The sequence below is a fragment of the Alosa pseudoharengus genome, unplaced genomic scaffold (genome assembly GCF_046254945.1).
Source record: "Alosa pseudoharengus isolate Yale_2024_CS ecotype anadromous, Long Island Sound unplaced genomic scaffold, YU_APseudo_1.1 YU_APseudo_1.1_scf_11, whole genome shotgun sequence".
NCBI lineage: Eukaryota > Metazoa > Chordata > Actinopteri > Clupeiformes > Clupeidae > Alosa > Alosa pseudoharengus.
The window spans coordinates 36,564,611-36,574,385 of NW_027468576.1; the positions used below are offsets into that span (position 1 = coordinate 36,564,611).

The window sequence follows — 9,775 nt, forward strand, 5'->3', positions numbered from 1 at the left end:
GTAAACAGAACACCTGATTTTTTTTATGTGTGTTAATGACTACACCACTATCAAACTAATAGTGATAGCCTATTATTACAACTCCAGGGATCTGTGTGTGTCTTCAAAATGGATTCCATATGGTGTGATTTAAATTGTTTGTCTTTTCCTCATAGAAAGTTGCGTCTGTGTCCCCCTTTAGGTTTGAGTCCTCGTCCTCCCAACTGACCCTGTGGCTCTCCGCTGCAGCAGAACTGGCCCTTGAGTACCGCCAGAAGGGGACCACTACCCAGAAGATCAAGAGGGTGGACAGGGTGTGCATGGAGGCAAGGGACACAGTGGCACTGAAAGGAGGTGACCCCAAAGCGTGATGTGCGCAGGCTGATGGCTCGGGCGCCGATACAGCTGTGTGAGCTAAATCAAAGGATACTCTCCCAATGGTAGGTCAAATGTTTTAGCACAACGCTGTGGTCATATTCAGTTACCCGCTTTAAGGACTGTACATAAATGGTGACATTGAATTATTTGCACAGGTCCGTCAGAACACGGAGGGAGACAGAGAGGACTGTGGTGGCACCTTGACCAGGCACTGCAGACGGGCTCAGCAGGGTCGACCCAGAACCCAGCAGCATCGGCAACGTATCGTACAGCAGCAGCTGACCCACAGCCCTGCAGTAGTGGCGGTGTATCGTCTGACAGCAGCGGCCGGTTCAGCAGTGGCGGGTTCAGCAGTGGCGGTGTATCGTCTGACAGCAGCTGACCCAGGGCCCAGCAGCATCGGCAGTGTATCATCCAGCAGTAGCTGACCCAGGGCCCAGCAGCATCAGCAGTGACAGCAGCGCACCCAAGACCCAGCAGCATCGGCAGTGACAGCAGCGCACCCAGGGCCCAGCAGCATCGGCAACGTATCGTCCAGCAGCAGTGGACCCACAGCCCAGCAGCAGTGGCGGTGTATCGTCTGACAGCAGTGGCGGGTTCAGCAGTGGCGGTGTATCGTCTGACAGCAGTGGCGGGTTCAGCAGTGGCGGTGTATCGTCTGACAGCAGCTGACCCAGGGCCCAGCAGCATCGGCAACGTATCGTCCAACAGTAGCTGACCCAGGGCCCAGCAGCATCGGCAACATATCGTCCAGAAGTAGCTGACCCAGGGCCCAGCAGCATCGGCAACGTATCGTACAGCAGCAGTGGACCCACAGCCCTGCAGCAGTGGCGGTGTATCGTCTGACAGCAGCGGCCGGTTCAGCAGTGGTGGGTTCAGCAGTGGTGGTGTATCGTCTGACAGCAGCGGCCGGTTCAGCAGTGGTGGGTTCAGCAGTGGCGGGTTTAGCAGTGGCGGGGTATCGTCTGACAGCAGCCGACCCAGGGCCCAGCAGCATCGGCAGTGTATCATCCAGCAGTAGCTGACCCAGGGCCCAGCAGCATCAGCAATGACAGCAGCGCACCCAGGGCCCAGCAGCATCAGCAATGACAGCAGCGCACCCAGGACCCAGCAGCATCGGCAGTGTATCGTCCAGCAGTAGCTGACCCAGGGCCCAGCAGCATCAGCAATGACAGCAGCGCACCCAGGACCCAGCAGCATCGGCAGTGTATCGTCCAGCAGTAGCAGACTCAGGGCCAGCAGCAGTATCAGTGTATCGCCCAGCAGCAGTGTCTAAGTGTATCGTCTAGCAGCAGCCGACCCACACGCACACAGGCACACACACACACACACACACACACTTTGCCTTCTTCAGCTGGTGTTCATTTAGTCATAGAATGCTGTTCTCCAATGTTCTGTAATGTTTTGTATCACTTAATATAATCCTTTTTATAGTCTTACCATGCCATTGTTGTTTTATATTATTGCTTGAATGGACATTATTGTTTATTTTTGCTTTTTCCCTCATTTTCATGACTTATTTTATTAGGCTATTGATTGAATTGACATTGTTGTTTAGTATTGTTATTCTCCTTATTATAGTTTGACCAACATTCTAATCTGTTCCCTGTTAAATTTTAAATATTATGTTGTTTTTTTATGTGTGTGTCACTTTGGACAAAGGCGTCTGCAAAATCCCATAACCATAACTTAATTCTTTAATTTAACAACTTGTATTACTTTTTAGAGATGATTTTATCACACACTCACACACACGCTGTCACGCACACCTTCACACGCACACAGGCTTAGACACACACGTGCACACACACTGCCTGTCACGCACACACACACACACACAGAATGCTGTTTTTTTTAACCAATGTTGTTCATAACTGTTTACTATCTGTAATTTATAACTTGTTCACAAATAAAATGGAACCTTTCTTCTGAAATACTACACATTGCCTTTCTTTTTTCTTCTGGAAGACATTAATGATAATTAAACAAAAAATAAGAGAATAACTGGAAAAGTACTCTCCTCTGCAATGTTGCATTATATTATTATTATTATTATTATTATTATTATTATTGCAGTATTGTACTGTGCTGAAGGAGCAGCATTTCTTCCATCAAAAACAAATTATATAAAATATTAAGTTATATTTTACATTTGCAGTTGAACATTTATTTAAAGAATAATTATTTCCAATGCCTTCCACTCATTTTTTTCATATTTCATAATGTTTCTGACGGGATTCGAACCCGTGCCTTTCAAGTAAATAATTAAATAATAAAATAGATAATGATATGCACAGGGCAGAACAAAGCTTCAATCTGATTGGCTGTTTCTCCGTTACACCTATACACGGCTGGCCGGGTCGTGACAGGCGGGGATACTCACCACTATACTAACGAGGAGTGAGGACACGTAATAAACACGTGACTTTTAAAAATACAAATATGGGCATGGCTTTACGTGAAAATCGATCAGAGGCTACTTTGTAGAGTCAACCAGAGCCCGTTTACGGACATTCTCTGGGTCAACCAAAATCGCCCCAGTAACGTTAGCATACCAATTCAGTTCTCACTCTTGTTTCTGTATTTGAAAAGGCATGTTTGAAACGTAACCCGCGTTCTACGCAACAGTAATGTTAAATCTGAGGTTAAGCGACGTCTGTCAGCCAGTTCATATCATGTTAGCAAGCAAACTTTCCCGCAACTGCCCACAAAGTAGCGAAGTGCTGATTTCAAAACGTTACTGATAAATATTGACTTTACAAACGATAACCCCGTCATTGTAACCAAAATAATATTATGTCTGCGTTTATTTGCAACGCTTATGTCAGTGAAGTGAACTAGCATGTTGCTATCCGGAACCCCCATTACCGTCGGTCCCGTATTTCCGCCGTCTTATGTGTTTGTGTCATTTAATATACATTTCCCAAGACGGCGGATTCCTAAAGAAACGCAAGGATCCACACCATATGTATATCTAAATTAGCTTTGTACCAAAAATGACATTTTACCGTGACTCGAAGAGCTGTAAACAGTGTTGTAAGGCTGACATCCGCTTGGAGCTCCAGTGGAATTTTTATTTCATGACGAGAATTCTTGGTCTAACCATTCATGTGCCATTAAAACGGCGTAAATAGGCGACCCATCAGGCCATTACTATAACTCCGCGCGTGGTAAACAAAATCGGATATGTTAGGCAGTAAATGCTCCCGTTAAGAACCAAACCAGATTTTGTTCAAATCTACACACCTGCTATGGCTACTGAAAAATTTAAGGTTTATATAGCAAATGTTATTTTGAAGTGTTAAAAAACGTTGTTTTAGAATTTCCGAACAAAAGTGGTGATAATTGGGGGTGTTACGAGATACCAACACACAGGGCGAGTCGACCAATCACAGTCCTTCGGTCTACGTCGCCTCGACTTTTTTGAAGGTGCGTGTCGAGAGACGGCGGGGGGTTACAAGACTTATAACAAATTCTGTTGGTAAATAAGTGTTGTTTTGTTTTGAATTTTGAATAGAGATTGCTTTCCCGCGGAATAACATGGCCGGTTAGCTCAGTTGGTTAGAGCGTGGTGCTAATAACGCCAAGGTCGCGGGTTCGATCCCCGTACGGGCCAATACGTTTTTTCTGTTGTAGGGCAGTGAATTAGATTAAGGACATCCCTGGCGTTTGTGTGCCTTTAAAACGTGCAACAAGAGTTGGCTGTATTCCAATGTCCCCATGTCAGATCTGCTATCTCCTGCTACGTGCATCTTATTGGAAGTCATTCAACCCTGCCTGTCCATGGTATTTCATTAATCCAATGTTTTTGTTTGTTAATTTGTGTGCTGCTATAGGACCCCGATTTAAATGCAGGACAAAGTGCAAAGCCAGTCTATGAGCAAAGTTCTTGTGCATGAGCATCATCTGGCGTGAGACAACTGATCCACCACTGTTTGTGCTTAGGATCTTAGATTTTGCATAGTTATTAAGATGCTGAGAGATGAGTTTGTGTCATTTCCTAAAGGGGAAAGAGGTTTTTTTTTCAGGTCTTAGCAGTAGAGCTATAGCCTACTTTGGTTGAAAATAAATCTCTTCATTACCTTTTGCTGGATTATTGCCGTGTTTCTGGGTCCTAGTTCTTTTCTCTTGAATGTGCTCTCTAAGCAATGTTACGTGGTTTCTAAGCTAAAACATTTTTTGTCACATAGGCCTACAGCAAAGCTCACCTCACCATCCACTAGCTGCCTGTGCCCTGAATACACTGTGAAAAATCGCTGTCTCTGTGGACAGCCTGGACCATAAAAACATAACAAACTGTTCCAGCCGATCACCGACAAGATGTGCGTTTAGGAGAGTTTCAACTGCACGAGAGAGAGGGGGGGGGGGAGTAGCAGGCTAGCTTTGTTTTGTTTGAACGTCAACAGAAGTGACGTTACCCAACATCGCTTAGAGTACCTTTAATTCCCTGTGTTGCAACTCTCGCCGGTAACTTTGTTAACTGCTCAAGCTGACTATTAAAAATTCCCAACTGTAACAAATCAGTCCTCTGAACTTCCCTATCTTCTCAAACAGACTATTCAAACTTCATGCATGACTACAGCCATTTTATTTAAATGACTCACAGTTTATTTAAGTTGTGGACTAGGCCATGTGAAATGCCGACATGTCTGGCTGCTATTGTCTGATGTTGTCCTCTATTGATTTATGAAAGACTTTGCAACCAGACGCGACACAAATAACAATGCACCTGTGCAGGAGCTGCCTGCGCGAGACTGAAATCCATCGTGTGACAGAGTGATCTACTAGCCTGGGTGCCATTCCGAACTTAGTCCCGCCCACAACGTCAGTGATCTACGTCACTGGCGCGCGCTACTGTAGGTCAGGAACGGCGACTGTAAATTCCCCTTTAACCATCACCAGTGAGCAACATTGAAGGCTTGATATGGCAGCTAGGGGATGCTGTTAAGGAAATGTCTATTTATCTATCAAGCGTGTCAGCGATACTACAGCTGAATGTTTGTAATGACAATGAGGAACCAACAGTACAATAAAGGTAGTCGGGGTAATTTCCTCATATGTAGCCACATTTGGAGGAGGAACAAAGAAATGCTTCATTCATAAAATTCAAAAAGACACACTGACACTGGTATGATGTCATTTTAAGAGAACATAGAATTACTAGTCAGTTACAAAATTGAGAGAAATAATCATTTTGAGAACCAATTTGAGTTTGAACTCATCTTGTAGCATTTCAGTTGTACTGAAGTACTGTTGTACTTGCATGCCTGCAGCATTACTGCCGTAAGAGCACAGTGTCCTGAGAAGAGCTTTGAGCCTGTGTCTGCAGTCAGTCCTCATCCAGATCCCCCTAAATCACACAGCAGCCAGACCTCATCCAGATCCCCCTAAATCACACAGCAGTCAGTCCTCATCCAGATCCCCCTAAATCACACAGCAGTCAGACCTCATCCAGATCCCCCTAAATCACACAGCAGTCAGACCTCATCCAGATCCCCCTAAATCACACAGCAGTCAGACCTCATCCAGATCACCCTGAATCACACAGCAGTCAGCCTTCATCCAGATCACACTACAGTCAGACCTCATCTAGATCCTCCTGAATCACAGTGCAGTCAGTCCTCATCCAGATCCTCCAGCAGTCAGTCCTCATCTAGACCCCCCTGCAGTAAGTCCTCATCTAGATCCTCCTGAATCACAGTGCAGTCAGTCCTCATCTAGACCCCCCTGCAGTAAGTCCTCATCTAGATCCTCCGGAATCACACTCGGGTCTCCTATAGTCATAGTAGAGTCATTCCCAATCATAATGCATGATGCATTCTGGATCGTAATGTTTGCCGGAGACTGTGGTGAGGGGGGCCAAGGGGTATATGGGTTCATCTGTGGGGACCAAGAGGGGTAGTTAGGTGGCATCTGTGGGGGGCAAGATGGGTAGTTAGGTGGCATCTGTGGGGGCCAAGAGGGGTAGTTAGGTGGCATCTGTGGGGGGCAAGAGGGGTAGTTAGGTGGCATCTGTGGGGGCCAAGAAGGGTAGTTAGGTGGTGGGGCAGGAGAGGGCCCTGCCATGCCTGGAGCATGAGCAAAATTAGGTGGGAGATGGGTTGGACTCTGACTACTCAGGTTGTGTAGCTTGTGGTAGTTCGCCCAGTTCTCCTGGGCCTGTCGTATGTATTCCTGCTGCTGGCGTATACTCTCCTGCTGCCTGCGGTTCTCCTCCTGGAGTCTCCGCCGTTGCTCCTGCAGACGCAACACCTCCTGCTCCTGCTCCCAGACGCGCCTCTGCCGTTTCACCTTCTCTGGGCTGATGGCCCTCCTGGCGATGTGGCTGAAGTTCCGGTTGCTCTCGCGGAGCATGACTAGGGTCCTCAGGACCAGGGGTACCTCGTTGTTGGGCATAGGGTTCCTCTGGGGCTGCAGCGGGATGACCGTGTTGTACTTGTGGTAGTTCTGTATAGCATTCATTAGTGCGGAGTTGGTGACGACCTCCTGCATGCGCGAGGTGAAGTTGCGTGTGAGGAGCAAGATGGTGAAGGCCGAGTTGTTGATGGCGTCGTCTATGCAGCTGAGCGCGTGTCGGCCCGGGATGTGGAAGTCCTGGGAAAACGTGGCGCCGGTCCCCTCCGTGGCGCTCTCCAGCTTACTGCGCAGCTCCTCGGCCGCCGCCTCGTCCTCTGGGGCGTGCAGGATCACGAACGCGTAGAACACCGCCCCCTCGTCCTCCCCCTGCCGCCGTGACGTCGCCTCGGGCGCGCTGACGGAGCGAGAGAATTCAGGGAGGACGGGCTCAGTTGGACGCTGCGTCTCCACACATGTGCTGATGGACGTGACGAGCTGGTGCATCCCGCCCCTACCTGAGCACTGGGTGGGGGGGTGGCTGGGCATGTCCAGCATGGCGGGACCAGGGGCAGGACCAGGTGCAGGACCAGGGGCAGCAGCAGCAGCGTTGCCGTTATCCGCACCCGTGCGGCATGCAGACACTGGGCCTGAAGAGCCCTCTGCCTCCCGCCCCACCAGAGCAGTAGCTGCAGAGGAGGCACCTGTGTGTGGGTTGGGTGTGTGTGTAGAGGCACCTGTGTGTGGGTTGGGTGCGTGTGTAGAGGCACCTGTGAGTGAGTTGGGTGTGTGTGTAGAGGCACCCGTGAGTGAGTTGGGTGTGTGTGTAGAGGTATCCTGCGTAGCCTGTGTGTGTATAGAGGTATCCTGCGTAGCCTGTGTGTGTGTGTTCTGCTGTGCGGCCTGTGTTTGTGTGGAGATCTGCAGTGAGTGTGTGTGGCTGGCGCCCCCTTCAGGCTGTGTTGGGGTGGCGCTGATCTCCAGGTGGCTTGGCAGAGAGCTCGAGCTGAAGGTGGAGGAGGTGAGGGACGTGGGATGGCTACGGCTGCCCTCCGCCTGGCTGGTGACCGTGGCGAGGGGCTGGGGGCTGTTCGAGCTAATCCGCAGGGCCTTCAAGCTCATCTCCACGCCACAGGCACCTCGGACTTCCTCTATGAGCTCGTTCAGGTAGGAAGTGCCCGTGTGGCGCAGCTCTTCCCCGTCGTTGCTGCTGCTGTCGTTGCTGCTGTTCCTGCACTCCAGCAGGGCAGCCTGGTAGGCCTGATCGCGCAGCGAGGCCTCGCACAGCCGCTCCTGAACCAGCACGCGGTAGATCCGCGCCAGCTCGCGAAGCGTGTCCACACGGGGCTCCGGTGGCTCGAACGTGTCCACCCTGAGGTCCTCCAGCTGCCCCTGACTGGCGCTCACCTGGCCGGCCAGGTAAGCGGCGATGCGGTGGCCGCCAAGGGCGTGTAGCCGCTGCAGAGCGTCGGCCTCCCTCCGCAGGGCGATGAGGGCCATGGCCTGGACCAATTGCTCCGCAGAGCCGTTCTCGCCACCCATCTGCAGTGTGATACTCAGCAGCCGCTCTTCAGGGGTGCGGCAGATCACCCCAAACGCCCCCTGCAGGTCTGGCCCTGTCACTGCGGCCCTCTCCCTCTGGCTGTTCCCTCCACCCTGCTCTGCCATGCCTCTGTAGTGGGGTTCCTCTAGTACATGCGTGTATGTGATCAGTCATTATTGTTTGGCCCAGTGACATTAGAGAGAGTAGAGATGCATAATTTGTACAGTGCTGATCAGTAAGTTCTTGTTGCCGAACTGTAAGACAAGAGACGGAATAGTATTATACAAGGACATTCACATGGGTTTACCACTGGCTTGAGATTGACTGTATTCAGGCACATCAGCATTGTAGTGTGGAGATATTATAAACAACACACAAGATAGTAACATATTGAAGCCTAATGCAAAGAAGTGAGCGAGACATGCGTCTATTTAAACATGATACTGTAGTGATCTCACCCTCATACAAGATTCACCTTTGACCAGGACAGCCATTTATTGGAACAGGAAGACTCAAACACAATCAGACATACTAGGATTCATACGGATAACTACATAGGGCAACACAGGGGTAGTCTCAGCCGCACAATAAGGGTATCACATACAATACACGGGGTAAACACATGAGGTACAACATAAAGAAAGACTACACCAGCTAACACATACATGACAAGGTAAACGCGATTACTCATACTAAAACCAACATCAACATTACACACACACACATACACTGCACAGCATTATGGGAGTTCAGTCATGAACCAGCTAGGCTCAGTTCACTACAATACATTAGTGAGATAGACAGGGCTACACGAGCTCAGAAACAGGTATACCGGGCTACCGGGAGAGTTGCTACTTTGAGACCAAAGACAGTCTACCCAATTTAGCGTGTTACTTCTTGTCCGAAGATATCCTATCAGAAGCATGGGAGCAATAGCGTGAACGTTCACGTATTGACATCTATTTTATACAGTGTATGGTTGACATACCTTAGGTTTTTGAAGAAGTGACGGCGAACGTGTTTTGAATATCCAGGAAGTGTTCAGAGAGCACTTTGGTTGACAATAGGTAACCCGGAAACCGATACCAAATAAAGGAAGACGGAAGATCGTTTTAATCTGACTTTTATCAGAGAATGTCTGCTTTTTATGGTTTTGTAGCATTGTCGTACGACCACGCTACTGTGCTTGTATCGACTCTAAGAAGGCTATATATAGGAGCAAGGGCAGGGAATGAATACGTTTCAAACTTAGGTCCAGCATTTCAATGCATTAGTGGGGCCAGTAGTGGGAAGCATGACTCTCCCATGGACGACCCGATGCATGTTTTTTTTGTCACATTGTAGGCCTACTTAAAGACAAATATAAAACCCTATAGCGAGGTCAAACACTAATCAAACATTTTCGACTTTATCGTCTACTCGGACCAATCGGTATCAGCACTGTGCATTACATGGAGATGAAGACGTAGTTGTGTTACAGCAGAGTTGTGCTTACTAAGAGGCCAACACGGAAACAGAAAGACGCCTCTGTCTAACCCGGAT

General features: G+C 48.9%; 1 protein-coding gene and 1 non-coding gene across 2 annotated transcripts; one reads left to right on the forward strand and one right to left on the reverse strand.

Annotated features, from left to right (window-relative positions):
- The first annotated feature begins 3,899 nt into the window (after positions 1-3,899).
- trnai-aau (transfer RNA isoleucine (anticodon AAU)) lies at positions 3,900-3,973 on the forward strand. Its single transcript has one exon. It is a non-coding gene; the product is annotated as a tRNA-Ile (tRNA).
- A 1,510-nt stretch (positions 3,974-5,483) lies between these two features.
- Positions 5,484-9,352, reverse strand: ticam1 (TIR domain containing adaptor molecule 1). The gene is made up of 2 exons (XM_076279098.1): positions 9,222-9,352; positions 5,484-8,487 (listed from the first exon to the last, which is right to left on the reverse strand). The coding sequence occupies exon 2, from the start codon at positions 8,356-8,358 to the stop codon at positions 6,064-6,066; it is 2,295 nt and encodes a 764-aa protein (XP_076135213.1). The 5' UTR covers positions 8,359-8,487; positions 9,222-9,352; the 3' UTR covers positions 5,484-6,063.
- Between the last annotated feature and the right edge of the window lie 423 nt (positions 9,353-9,775).

What these genes read in the sequence shown, in the direction of transcription:
- ticam1 (XM_076279098.1), bottom strand. Translation starts at nt 8,358, where the DNA reads ATGGCAGAGCAGGGTGGAGGGAACAGCCAGAGGGAGAGGGCCGCAGTG.